The sequence below is a fragment of the Mya arenaria genome, chromosome 16 (assembly GCF_026914265.1).
Source record: "Mya arenaria isolate MELC-2E11 chromosome 16, ASM2691426v1".
NCBI lineage: Eukaryota > Metazoa > Mollusca > Bivalvia > Myida > Myidae > Mya > Mya arenaria.
The window spans coordinates 37,800,996-37,816,294 of record NC_069137.1 but is presented as its reverse complement, the minus strand read 5'-3'; the positions used below and the strand labels follow the sequence as shown (position 1 = coordinate 37,816,294).

Here is a 15,299-nt window from a genome sequence, read left to right as displayed (position 1 = left end):
GGCTACTGTAACTAGTTCAAGCTGTTCATACCTTGTCTCGCTTCTGTCACTGTTTCAAGCTATTTATCCTTGTCTCGCTTCTATCACTGTTTCAAACTGTTTAAACTATGGTTCCCGTCTTTCACTATTTTAATCTGCTTAAAGTATATCTTATGTCTGTCACTCTTTTCAGTTGCTCAAACTCGGATTCCTAACTGCACAAGTTATATACAAATCAACTATAGTGACGGTATTTGATGGAAGCGACATCACAATTGATGTAATTTAGATCGAAAATATATGTTTATGCACTTTCCTGTACATTCCAACAAGGTGCAAGCTGTACAAGGTATCAAACCAAAGGTTTAATGAAAATAAATACGGTTTTGTTGACCACTCCTCGTAGGATAACGATTTAAAAGTTTAAACGAGGATACAACAGAGATATGTAATCTTTTACAAAAACTGAAGTTATCTTCGTAATTTGTGCCACATTGTGTGAAACACATTTGATGCTAAGTGCCGATGGCATCCTATGAATCATTTAATAACACAGATTGTTCATATCACCTACATGAATAGTTATTATATGTTGCCACCGTCGCAATATTTTGTCATGCGGAAGTACGCAAGGGTTCTCATTAACTGACACATTTTATTTAATCAAACGGACACCAGCACTGAGATAAGCTTTGACAGCCGCTTACGACTCTACACAGGTGCTAAACTAGTGCGGGAAAAACGCCACTCGGTACAATAAGTTGTACCACCTCTTCGATTAACAAAGTAAAGTCTCCGATTTTGAACCTATGTGTTATTTAAATGTGTGCTAGAATTTGATCGGCTTTAACAGAAACTTGTTTATGGACAAGATGTAATCATAACCACACCATTGTTGTTTTGGCCTATTTTAGAAGTATACGGTTATAAAACTTCACTATTAACAAAGTCTTAATATCACATAAAGTTTTATTTGAAAGAATAAAATAATAAGGTTATATGACTGCACAATTGCCAAAGGGGTATGATCACACTGAATGTCATATCAAAGGAAAACATAACACTAAAGGGACTTGATTTTGGCAGATTGTTAAAGCTACTCATGAACCTAAAAGTTCAATTTTCACTGATGTTGTATGTCCGATACAAACGCTCTGCATCATATTTTGCGTAGACAATGTATACTCCCATGAGATAGCATTCTAAGACAGTTAGATGACCTGTCGTTATATTTGAATGACTAAGAAGGGCTCGTTCGTTTTGCTCAATTCGCAAATTCTTAAAACTTCAAACTCAACTCAATTCAATTCATTTCTGTTTATTATCTTTTAATAGCAAATACTACGTACACAAATGCATGAATTTAAGCAGTAAAACAGTTTTCACAGAAGAACAAAACAATATAAGTATTGGCAGAACAAGCTCAATAGTATATAAGTTAAAATTGATTGTAAATGCAATATATATTTGTTATCATTACATCGAGAAAATAATTCAAATCTTTAGACTTAAAACAGGTTGTTAATGGTCTTACATGTATTTGCATTTTAACCTATGTTACTGTTTCGATTCATTTCCTTCACTTCGGGAATACAATTTATCATAATATCTGATATTTTTGTTTGTCTGATCTTTACACATCTAACACGTCAGTTTTTGCTGTTTTACAATTAAGTATAGCTTGTGTCATTTGGCTTTAAAACGTGCTACCGAAATTCACAAACAAAAATGAATGGTTTTATTGTCGAATTTGTTACACTTATAAACTGATCGGTTGGTATACAAATAATTAGCCAGAAACTTAGCCAATTAAATGTATTCCAAAGTCAGGATAATTCATGGATGATTTCAATGCGGAACAGTTCGTTGTCCTTGATCCGAGAAGAGTATATCTTCCGTACGTCGTGTCGCATGTTCCAAATTGTCGGCAATATTGTTTGTCTGTAGTGTCGGATAAATTCAGTAAGCAGTAACCGCTCGACAAATGGCACCCGTCCACACAAAGATTATTACATGACACTAAACAAGTTCCATTGCGCCGGTCACAAGCCCTGCATTTGTATCCGCAATTTAGGTTGCAGAATTGTCCCCATTTACCTAGGGGACATTCGCTGGTGCAGCGGCATAACTCGTCACCCTGAGAACCGTCCGGACAGTCGGCTGGACAGGGTCTACAATAGCCACAACCTCTGTCGCATGTCCAGTAAGGCCATTTTTCCACACAAGTACCACACATTCCGGTTGTTAAATACAAATGACATCCTGGATGATCGAGGATATAAGTCGCATTACTCGATACAAGTATTGTCAAGTACATACAACAGTACAGAAATATTGCGCTCTTCTTATTCCCCATTTTCATTACAACTGTAACACTGTTTTTGACTAGTTTGTTAGCACAACTGTTTTCCCTTTATCGTAACTGTTTTTGTAGTATCTCAATTGGAGGGATGATCCAAAAATAATAACAGAACGAATATTACTATCTTTAAAAGGAAACAGTTTTGGCATTTCAAAGCCTGATTCATCTCAGTACGCTGAGATGGATTCCGATATATATCATCAACTATTTAATAAGTTTTCAATACAGATTAATAGGTACTCGTATGAAAAACAACAGCAATATCCTTAATTGATTGGTGATTACAAATTGCAGCAGCAAATAGTGGGTCAACGTTTTTCAAACAATTTATATTCGTCGGATAACACAGGCACTCAATTGCACTCTGTGCATCATATGAATATAGTGCAGTATAAACAGCATGAGTACCGGGGATGAGTACCGTGAAATAATGCCATGAATGAGTACCAAGTTTTCTCGTGGATTTTACGATGGATGAAAGTCGTGAATGAGTACCGTCGATGAGGACCGTGACAGAACACCGTTTATTAGTAATGTGCATAAGTATTGTAAATGAGTTCCGTTGGTGAAATACCGGAATGGTTATGATTGATGAGTACCGTCAATGAGAACCAATTATGAGTTTTGCGAATGAGTACCGTAGAAGAAAACTGTCAATGAGTGACGTTAATGAGTGACAATAAAGCAAGTTTCGCGGGTGAGTACCGTAGAAAGAAAACTGTAAATGAGTGCAGCTAAAGAGTGACGAGGTTAGAGCCAGTATCGCGGGTGAGTACCGTAGAAGAAAACTGTTAATGAGTGCCGCTAATGAGTGACGAGGTCAAAGCGTGTATCGCGGGTGAGTACCGTAGAAGAAAACTCTGAATGAGTGCCGCTAATGAGTGACGAGGTCAGAGCGAGTTTCGCGGATTAGTGCCGTAGAAGAAAACTGTAAATTAGTGCCGTTAATGAGTGACGAGATGCGAGCGAGTATCGCGGGTGAGTACCGTAGAAGAAAACTGTGCATGAGTGCCGTTCATAAGTGACGAGGTTAAAGCGAGTATCGCGGGTGAGTACCGTAGAAGAAAACTATAAATGAGTGCAGCAAATGAGTGACGAGGTTAAAGCGAGTATCGCAGTGAGTAGCGTAGAAAAAAACTGTAAATGAATGCCGTTAATAAGTGACGAGGTTAAAGCGAGTATCGCGGTTGAGTACCGTAGAAGAAAACTGTAAATGAGTGCCGTTAATAAGTGACGAGGTTAAAGCGAGTTTCGCGGGTGAGTACTGCAAAAGAAAACTGTAAATAATTGCCGTTAATGAGTTAAAAGGTTAAAGCGAGTATCGCGGGTGAGTAGCGTAGAAGAAAACTGTGAATGAGTACCGCTAATGAGTGACGAGGATAAAGCGAGTATCGCGGGTGAGTACCGTAGAAGGAAGCTGTAAATGAGTGACGCTAATGAGTGACGAGGTTAAAAAGAGTATCGCGGGTGAGTTCCGTAGAAAAAACTGTAAATGAGTGCCGTTAATGAGTGGCGAGGTTAAAACGTGTATCGCGGGTGAGTACTGCAAAAGAAAACTGTAAATAATTGCCGTTAATGAGTTAATAGGTTAAAGCGAGTATCGCGGGTAAGTAGCGTAGAAGAAAACTGTGAATGAGTGCCGCTAATGAGTGACGAGGTTAAAGCGAGTATCGCGGGTGAGTACCGTAGAAGGAAACTGTAACTGAGTGACGCTAGTGAGTGACGAGGTTAAAGAGAGTATCGCGGTTGAGATCCGTAGAAAAAACTGTAAATGAGTGACGCTAATGAGTGACGAGGTTAAAGCGAGTATCGCGGTTGAGTACCGTAGAAGAAAACTGTACATGAGTGCCGCTAATGAGTGACGAGGTTAAATCGAGTATCGCGGTTGAGTACCGTAGAAGAAAACTGTAAATGAGCGACGCTAATGAGTGACGAGTTTAAAGCGAGTATCGCGGATGAGTACCGTAGAAGAAAACTGTAAATGAGTGCCGTTAATGAGTGACAAAGATAAACCGAGTACCGCGGATGAGTACCGTATATGGTGCACAGTTGCTTTAAAGCCGACATGTAAAATTATCACCAGACATTTAAATCTGTGCAGCTTATGAGTGCCGTTCATGGTTGCGGTGGAAGACTGCCGTTTATGAGTGCCGTTTATGGTTGCGGTGGAAGACTGCAGCTTATGAGTGCCGTTTATGGTTGCGGTGGAAACCTTTGACAGCCGCTTACGACTCTACACAGGTGCTAAACTAGTGCGGGAAAAAACGCCACTCGGTACAATAAGTTGTACCACCTCTTCGATAAACAAAGTAAAGTCTCCGATTTTGAACCTATGTGTTATTTAAATGTGTGCTAGAATTTGATCGGCTTTAACAGAAACTTGTTTATGGACAAGATGTAATCATAACCACACCATTGTTGTTTTGGCCTATTTTAGAAGTATACGGTTATAAAACTTCACTATTAACAAAGTCTTAATATCACATAAAGTTTTATTTGAAAGAATAAAATAATAAGGTTATATGACTGCACAATTGCCAAAGGGGTATGATCACACTGAATGTCATATCAAAGGAAAACATAACACTAAAGGGACTTGATTTTGGCAGATTGTTAAAGCTACTCATGAACCTAAAAGTTCAATTTTCACTGATGTTGTATGTCCGATACATACGCTCTGCATCATATTTTGCGTAGACAATGTATACTCCCATGCTTTAAAGCCGACATGTAAAATTATCACCAGACATTTAAATCTGTGCAGCTTATGAGTGCCGTTCATGGTTGCGGTGGAAGACTGCCGTTTATGAGTGCCGTTTATGGTTGCGGTGGAAGACTGCAGCTTATGAGTGCCGTTTATGGTTGCGGTGGAAGACTGCCGTTTATGAGTGCCGGATTCTACTCTTACGTTCAAGTTAGATTAAAGTTGGTTATTGAATATTGCCACTTCCAATGTCTTATCTCATGCCGAAAATTTTCGGCAGTAGTTATATACATAACTTTATATACTGATGTTATTTAATGCTGAAAACGTTATTTGTGATATAATTCAGGATATCAATTTTTCATTTGATGCATCGAACTAAACATTTCTATAAGTATACATGATATCAAAAGCTGGGTTTATTAAACAACCAACGGTATTGTTGACCACTCCTCGTAAGTTAAAGATTTAATAATCTTAACGCGGAAGCAGCAGAGACATGCATTAGTAACGAGCCGAAGTTATCTCCACTAATTGTTCACATCGGGTAGAACAAATTGGTTTCTTAGTGACAATGACATCCTATGTAAACGGTTCAGTTTATTAAGCATATAGTAAATCTCTCATACATGCAACGTTCTATTAGGTTGCCACGATATTTTGACATGCGGAAGAACGCGAAGGATCTCATTAAATGATAAAAAGTTGTGTTTTATTTAACGGACACTTGGGTCGGTAGTAATAAAACATCTGACACAATTTCCTTACTTAATTCATTTTCTCAGGTAAGGTATCTCACTTATCCTATAATATAATAACTGGATTATATCTTATATACCTTTTTCATTGTTTGGATCAATACCTTTATATTTAAAAAAAAAACAATAACAGGAGTTGTCCGGTGAGCGGAGTTGTTTGTGCACTCGCTTCCCACCTAGGCGACCCAGGTTCGATTCCCGGCCTGGGCACGTGTGAGTTAGTTAGTGGTCGCCAAATTGATTTTCACCGGGTATTTCGGTTTCCTCCACAACACAAGTCAACACTGACGCGGAACATCGTGCCAACAAGAGTGACTTAGTATCATATCTACTATTGGCTTCCGACGTAGCATTTATGTGTATTTATAGTAATTTATCACGTGGTATACACACAGTGAAAAAGTGAGAGAGTCTTTTTAATAGTATAACCAAGACGCAATTATCACTACTCTTGGCTTTTGTCGTGTACTTCCGCATGTCAGCGTTTTATAACAGCGACAAAATGTATACTTTATCCAAAAGGATACATTCAAGCGATATTCACTTTGTTCCTAATAAAAAGTTACTGAATCATGGTATATGTCCATTGCATGGAAATGGAAGTATTTTCCTCAATTTGCAAAGATGTACATATTTCGTTAAATAAACGCCTATCTAAGCTGTCTTTGGATATATATTTCACGCCTAACAATCTAAAGGCCACCTGTAAAACAACATAAAAATGTCAGATTTACACAACGTATCTAAAGTATTTTAAAGCTCGAGGTTTGCGCGATTTTCTTTTTGAAAACATAAGCTTAAATAGACAAAATAACTTCATAAAACTTAGTTGCTTAAAGAAAAGTTTGATAAACTGTAATGTACTACAAAAATGAATATTTTATAATGGTATTTTCTCCCACCTCAGACAAGGATTAAAAAAATTAAACCATGCTAGAAATTCTTAACTTTTCCACGGGCGAAGATATAACAAGTACCCGTATGGAACTCCTTTATAATGGTCATCACATTGTAATTACCTCCCTTGTTGAAGACTGTCGTCTGTAGCATCATAGAAACATTGTCTTATGGCAATATTTAGAATAATAATTTATTATTTCTTGCTTCAAATGTTACCATAAAAAAGTGTTCACGCACCTTTCAAGAAATAATGCTTCACTTTCCTCAGAACTATTTAAAGACCGATTTGACTATTAACATAATCTGAATCACTGTGCGCATATCCATGACAACCACGAAATATCACATATCCATACCATTTCTTTTCACTACTAAGAGTTCCAGCAAAAAATACATTTTTACTTAATTTTGTTTAACTGAGGTGGGAGAAAAAGCATATACCATAGCCGCTCGTGTAAGATAGGTTCATCCCAACCATTGCGCAGCGTGTTTTGTGGAAACGAGGTTTACCTATGCTCGGGTCGGGATAAACCTATCTTAACACTCTCGGCCATGGAAGATACTTATAATATTTTGCAAATAATGATCAGGATCAATTTTGAATGTTTTTTTTTTTTTTGGTAAATTTATTTTTCATTTCATTCTGAATACGGTAATCGGGCTCAACCATTAACTTTGATTATAAAAACAAAAACAACAACTTAGGAGCCAATCAAGTTTTTATAATATGTCATATTGTATATCCTGATATGACATGTTTGCATACGTGTTTTTTAAAAATGTGAAATCCACATGTTGTTTTTTTTGTTTCTGATTCGCGATTTCATAATATATATTACTTGCAAATTGCATTAAAAATATTGCAATATAAAGGAAAAAATACTTATTTAAAAATAATTTTGATTCTAAAGTGTGCAAATCTCACACAAAGATAAATATTCTGATCGGCATAATGCCTTCCCGAATATGTACATGTATCTGACGCTTCGCCAAAGCGTTAGGTATTTAATGTATGCTTTAAATTCTGATTTCAAAATGAAAGGTAAAGTAAAGCTAAATAAGAAATCATAAAAAGTAGAAATTAGTTTTCTAATTTATTAGTGTATCCATTGAAACAATATGCCTCATTGGTTGAATTTCATGCTTTCATTTGTTTTTTTCTGTCACACCAAACCAGCGTCCTTAGCCATTCCATAAAAAACACTGTTGGTAGCAGTCAACAGTTTCTGGGGAGCGTCAAACTCACTGATTGCCCCTGCATCCATTACCATCACTCTATAATAAACCAGAAAACAATGTAAATTTTTGCTTATCAAATAAAAAATAAAAATAATACATGCAAAGACCAGCGATTTACAAAACGGGTCATTACTAGTAAAACTGTTATTTTACAAGATTGGTCCGAGAACAGATTAAAAGAATAGTATGGAATTAAACTGTATATTTAATTGGACAATATGAATCATGAGGAGATCTCGTGTACTGTAGCGTCATTATGGAAATTAGGTTTAATTGGCCAATATGAACCATGAGGAGATACTGTACTGTAGCTGGAATATGTTAATATAAATTATGTATTTTTACATTTTTGGTCGGTAAATTCACAGTGAACAATAAGATGTTAATACGATAGGTAAATGTTGTTATTTAAAAGAAAAGAACACGAAAACAATGTAAAAAATGTTGCATTGTTAAAGGCACAAATAAGAGTTACCTGTCGTAGTCCATGATTGTGTTAAGTCTATGGGCCACTGTCAAAATTGTGCATTCCGTGAAGTGTTGGCGTATTGTATCTGAATTACACATGAATAATACTCGTGTAAAGGGTCGGTTTTAAACATTTATTGTATATTCGAATAAACATGAAAAAGGACATCCAAAGGGAGGTAAATATAAAACAACTCTCAGACTCCAGATTTGCAATCCACCGGTTCAGAACATTTAACTTTAATTTCAGGCAAGAATTATGGAAAATCAAAAACAACATGTATCATATTAATATAAGAAGAAATACTGCTACTTTATAAGAGGATGTAACCCAGAGAATCTGTAGAGAATCATTTATTTCTAAATTCGTTACTAAAATTCAAGCAAATTTCATTGACTTGAATATATTTAATATTAGGCCTAAAAAAATATTTGTTTGGTTAGGGTTACATCCTTTTCAAAAATAGGTAGGGTAGGTAGGCTTTTTGTTATTAGGCTATATATAAGAATGTCAAGAATTATCATCATTGGAGAATGGTGTTAAAGTTATCTTCTGTATAAGCATTTAAGGTTTTAAACTGCATATTGAAAAGCAATTAAAACAATTTTTTGATCTGATTTTTTTAGTTTTTCATTTTTTTTCAAACTGACTATAAAAACGGTAGGGTCGGCGCCTTTTTCGTAGATAGGGTCGGGTAACACGAACCAAATATATTTTTTGGGCCTTAGTGACAATAACGTTTAAAGAATGACAAGGATAAGTGTGTCTGCTAAATATAGGTTCTGTTCAGTGTATTAATAAACGGTCATTACATTGTTTATTTTTAAGTTCATCGTAAAAAAGATTATATCGTTTAAATTACTACCTTGTATTAATTGATCAGTTTCCATGTCAACAGCGGCAGTTGCTTCGTCCAAAATAAGAACACGTGTCTTGTGAAGCAGAGTTCTGGCCAAGCAAACTAGTTGTCGTTGTCCCACGCTGTAACAAAAATTACATCAGTTCGAATATGGGGCTGGATGGCAGTAGAACGCCTTTTGCTCTAACCCATTCGGGTCGGTTGCTCACCTTTTCTTAACCAAGTTTATTTTTCTCAAATTATCATCTTAGATTACTAAGCACCTTATAACTATATAGTTAAAATGTCCGCATATCTATTACTACCGTTGTATGCGTATATAACTAGTTTACTAAATACGCTTATGAGAAGAAACCCATTCCAGTTTCTTTCAAGGGAATTTTTATTGCATTCTCATGACTAACACACGCGTTATATTACTCAGCACACTCCGGATACAAGGCACATAAAAACGTATGAGTTTGTTCTATAAAACAGATACTCTATAAAAGGCAAAACTGGATAACAATTTCTCAAGAAAAAGGTAGTATCCGGCTTTGGAATACAAGCTACATTGTCAGCCAATGGTATTACAGAGGGGCAAACATTAAATAGTAGAGTTAATCATTAAGAATTTCAACTTTCGCACGTGTTTAAAGGTCCGCCTACGGCCAATCATCTGATACACACTCCCTGCGTCAGAGTTTGCGTTGACAATGAATCAGCCAATGGGGTGTATTGTATTCTAAGTCAGTTAGATGATATGAAGTGAATTATTAATGATTATAATGGAATCGTTCGCTGCGCTCACTCCGCCCATTCTTAATTATTAAGAATTATCCCCATGTCATCTTACTATTATTAAGATACAGAGCCAAAGGAATCAAAACTGTTCTATTAAATCGCTCACTCTCTTACCTTAAATTTTGTCCTCCTTCCCCAACATCATAGTTCAAACCTTCTCCAGTTGCAGCAACGAATTCCTTGAGATGAGCTCTATCTATTGCTTGCCAGATGGCATTGTCGTCATAGTGTGAAAATGGGTCTAAATTAACACGCAACGACCCCGAAAATAGAACAGGGTCCTGAAAAATATGGAAATTTGCAAATCGTATGAATGTTAATCAACTTTGTGAAAGTATATTCGAAACCCGTTGGCTCGAGCTCGCTTTGCTCGAATTCCTCGTTGGCTCGAACTTGACTTAGAGGATCGATTTTTTATACTGAAGGTAAACAATCCTGCTTGGCTCGAATTTTCCGACGCTAGATAGTATTTTCGCCGGTCCCTGGGAGTTCGAGCCAACGGGGTTCGACTGTATGTAGCATTCTTTCGAGTTGGCGCAGTCATAAATCGGCTATAGTGATATTATCAATAACGATACTTGCCGCGGTCCTCTGATTCTGTTACTGACCGTATTCAATTAACTTCATAGAGTTTTTGAATACTAAAATCATTGTGGCAAAATTTCAAACTTCCCCTTAAGCTGATGAAAGATGATGTCAACAATATGAACCGCGTCAATAACGGTTTAATCGCCGCATTTCCTGCTATCAAACGGAACAACCTTAATTGATTCCATCACTTATATTCATATAATTTGCGTGTTGAAGATTCTATTTTGTGTAAAAATCGTAAGCATCCTTCTTACCTGGGATATACCAAATTCAGTGATAACTATACAGCTCACTTCTACCTACATTAACCCAAAACCGATTCAACCAACTCAATTTATGGCAATATCTTATTAATAATATAAATGTAACACAAATTTACCTGTGGTAAAATAGTAAGTTTCCCTCTTAATTGGTGCAGACCAAGATCAGCAATATTGATACCATCAATAACGATACTGCCTCCAGCACCCTCAATCAACCGGAACAGACTTAAGGCCAAAGAAGATTTTCCAGCTCCAGTTCGACCGACTATCCCGACCTGTTTATGTTTAAAGGGACTATTTAACATATATTATATTACAGCTTTAAAAAAAGGGTACACTTAATGGCAACTTGCAAACTTAAAAATGTACATATTCTGCCTTTAATGTAGACGATTTGGAAAATTGCTTTAACGCGAATTTGATGTTACAGGAGTTCAGAAAGTTGAGAAGCTGTGGGAAATGAATAAATTAGAATTTAAATAAAATTGGAATCTCTCATTTCCCTATAGTAATTCAAATATTCCAACAAGAAAAATAATCATACGCATAACCAAAATGTTCCAATAAGTCTGCATTCCTGTAACATCCGGTACGCATGCGCAGCACTCGCAAATATTCGCAGGAATTTCTCTGTTAACCACTGAGTTGGTACTGCTTGTTTTGGTTGATATTCAGTAATATTTAGAAAAAAAGCCATATGAAATATGAAAATATTTAAAAGAAACAATTTAGTATGAAAATCAATGTATACATGATTTTACTGTTAAGATTCCTATGTGTTTAAGTGACATACTTCAGTAGAATTATGTATTAACGCATTTGAAAAACAATCTTGTTAAATGTTGATGCCAAATGACTCCATATCATTTCGGGGTAATTTGAAAGGGTTTGTATAGAGGAAGAATATGCACATATACTATCGATGAAAAAAATCTGTCATTTCACTTCCGATTTCATCCATGGTCCATGTTTCTTGTTTGTGATGTTTTGTTTTTTGGTTCTATGTCTTTGGCGATTACCCCCGGCCATTGAACGGAGTTTATGTTTGAACTTTTGGCTATTGAGCTTGTTTTTTTTTTCATATAAATATTCATCTCATAAGAAACAAGAATAATCCTGCCATAACCTATTCATGTAATAAATTATGGGTAAGCAATACACTTTCAAATGATACCAAATCTACAGTTGGTCACAAGGCTTCAACTGTAACGATATAGTCAAAGTCTTGCTTATTTGTAAATAGGATACCTTAAAGATGCACTCTTTTTCCTAAAGAAGATTTACCACAATTAATAATATCGTTTTAACATTCAAAAAAGGATGAACAAATGTCGAAACAATGGTTCTTAATATTAAGGATACCTAGTTTAACTTACCTTCTGAGACTATAGAAGACCACAGCAAATCTTTGAACATTCAGCAATCATTTAATATTTGTTTGCGTTTTCTGCTATTAAATACATGGTTACTATTCTGTTATCAGTAATTATTTTTTTCCATATATGCATTATTTAGTAAGTAGTTAAAGGTTTATGCGTCAAAACTGATGTTTGTTTATTTATGTGTATGTATTGATTTTGAATAAGAATGTCACTTTAAGTAAAGTATTCGCGATTCATTAATTGCTCACTACCTTTTCTCCGCCATATATGTGACATGACAGTCCTTTCAAGACAAGATCTAACCCTTCCCGGTACCGAGTTGAGTAGTTTCTGAAATGAAGCAATTAATTACTAATAAGTTTAGTAAATAGTTACTTACTTACTTACTTACTTTATTACCGTTTACTCGAACTCGCATGGACCGGCGAAATACCTCGAGCCTCGGAAAATTCGAGCCAAGCGGAAACAATTACCTTCAGTTTAAAGAAATAGGTCCTTTATATTTATTTCGAGCCAACGAGGAATTCGAGCCAACGGGGAATTCGAGCCAAGCGATTTCGAGCCAACGGGGTTCGACTATATTTAATAGTTTAAACACGAACAACATGCAGTAGATAACAAAACAACTGAAGCTAACTGACACAACACATCATTGTATAAGAACTTCTGAAGTAAATACAATTTCGAAATATTCACCTGAAATCTATGACACCCTTTTCTGGCCAATCAGAAGACACTCGGTTATCACTGCTTCCTTCCCAATCAGCCTAAAAGGAAGATGTGTCTCCCTGATAGTGTATAATCAGAGCATTTTCATTACAAAACTTACTATTTAACTTATATTTGTATATACAAAAATAGTTTTGTTTTCTTACACATGATTTGTAAAAAGAATATTATAATGAGTTTCAAAATATTAAGTTAACAAGGGTGGTTATTTCCCTTTTACGGAAACATGATTTTTAGAACTATCGTAAATAAACCTTCTATTGGAGCTTTATTGCAAGAATAAACTCTAATTTACAAACTATTTCTATTTTGTTTTACTTTTTTATTGAAATAAAAATTGCTAAAAATTAATGACACATGAACTTCATTTTATTTTGGGTCAAAATTAGTGATAAATAATAATACATAGAGATATAGAGATTGACGTACCTCGGACGGAAGTGACGTGTACTCTGTTACGCGTTCGGCGGATATGACGTTCATTTCCATCTCGCTTATCGCGAAGACTCCAAAGTTCAATGTTATCACTAACTAGAACCCAAAATAGTATGTGATATGTACAGAGTGCAAAATAGTAGTATGAACTATAATTTCTGGTCCAGAATATTTCCAAGTATGTCCGTGTTTTTAATTTGTTTTAATACATAGTAATGTATGTTGTTTTCTTCAGACGCATTCTAAGACGTGCATAAACGTGCATTAGAATGTATAATGTAATTGCCATGTTGCAATCTACAATCATATTAATGATAATAGCCAGATAAAAACGCAAATTGGAGCCTTGTGACACAATTCTGATAAATGATACGATCAATTGTAAGCAAATCAAACATTACTGCAAATTACATTATGTATCAATTACTTTAAAACTTTATTGCTGAATTTATATTTTAGATTCCAGCTGACAATACGAACGTTGAAAGCTATCTGGAATAGGATTTAAGTATTACAATGTATTTTTTCAATGTGGTTATTTCATCTTGACGCCAGAATGTACACTATATAATCGTGCCGGTGAACAAGTCTCTTTCTTAAGTTTGAAAACATCATCATGAAATATTCAGTATTGATTCCTGAAGTATCCCTTCATTGAAATTTGGAGTTAATACAGAACAGCGAATTTATGTGTTGTGGCTCAATTAAAGTTTAACATTCTTCTTGTTTAGATAGGCGTTGATGCTTTTCTTTCCTAGTCCTAATATTTATGAATCAATCATATGAAACATTTGATACCGTCCGTGTTAAAACATACGAACCTGTACAGCGTACGTTATAGAGAGGCCAACTTGCGCACCGTTGAGATCATTTAAGGTCAGAGCAAATATGGCGGCCAAAAACGATAAGAGGTTGCCCAGGAACTCAACACGCCAACCCATCCATCTTAAACACAAAGAGAACGTAAACTATTCAATATTCATTACCCAAATTGTCTTGAACCGAACGTCAATCACAGTTTAACCTTACGCTGTCTAGATCAATCAATGATCAATTATGGGATGTTAATAAAGCTATCGTCGTTTGGGATTTGATTCTATATCTGACCCACACCTGAGCCTACAGACCCAATAAACTTAACGTTGTTGTTCGTTGCCTGGTGACATTTTGTTGTCATGATAAACGAAAATCGGACGTCAATTGACCATCTTTGACGGCCATACAATCTTGTTTGAAAAATCGTTTTCGGTCAATTCTGGGTTTTTTTTTGTTTTGTTTTTTCTTTTCTGTACTCAAAACTATTGCCAACGATACCAACGTGTTATGGAAACACTAGGCAGCCAAAATTACACATATTTGCAGTCGGGTTCCATACACAAGCCCGTTGTTTAATAATTGAGTACTTGACCCGCCCCTGTAGTTCTCATAGTTACTGTTGCTACCCTTATCAACCTAGTTCATGAATATGCATTAGTTATACCTAGTTCCTGTGTTGGCTGCATAGTAATATTTAGTATTATCGTCAACTCTTCGACGGGATTCCTAGAAAGAAAACACGACGAAACAATTTTAAAAAGATCGGTAAGAATGCATTATTTTATTACTGCGGTCACTTTTTATCCCATGGCAAATGATATAAGATTGTAGGTTGGATCACAACGTTCTCGTGGCCTCTCAAAAGGACAAAGTACTTTAATGATTCTGCACAGGAAACGGACTCGAGAGTGATTTTATAAGCTATAAGCTTTCGTTACAATCGAGCTAAAAAATATTATAAACAAACCGAATGACATGACATTTTTCATGTGAGAATCGTTACCAATTGAAGGTCTGGTTATTTAAAGCT

At 35.7% G+C, this 15,299-nt stretch overlaps 1 protein-coding gene across 1 annotated transcript in view; it reads right to left on the bottom strand.

The window, feature by feature from the left end:
• Window positions 1–7,842: 7,842 nt before the first annotated feature.
• Window positions 7,843–15,299, bottom strand: part of LOC128222002 (multidrug resistance-associated protein 1-like) — a 42,430-nt gene continuing 34,973 nt past the window's right edge. The window contains exons 29-38 of the mRNA XM_052930725.1: window positions 14,934–14,995; window positions 14,275–14,398; window positions 13,448–13,549; window positions 12,986–13,056; window positions 12,541–12,619; window positions 11,024–11,182; window positions 10,168–10,334; window positions 9,277–9,392; window positions 8,418–8,496; window positions 7,843–7,978 (exon numbers count right to left, since the gene is read on the bottom strand). Of these exons, the coding sequence (XP_052786685.1) occupies window positions 7,867–7,978; window positions 8,418–8,496; window positions 9,277–9,392; window positions 10,168–10,334; window positions 11,024–11,182; window positions 12,541–12,619; window positions 12,986–13,056; window positions 13,448–13,549; window positions 14,275–14,398; window positions 14,934–14,995 (1,071 nt within the window). The 3' untranslated portion in view covers window positions 7,843–7,866. The remainder of the gene's footprint in view (window positions 7,979–8,417; window positions 8,497–9,276; window positions 9,393–10,167; window positions 10,335–11,023; window positions 11,183–12,540; window positions 12,620–12,985; window positions 13,057–13,447; window positions 13,550–14,274; window positions 14,399–14,933; window positions 14,996–15,299) is intronic.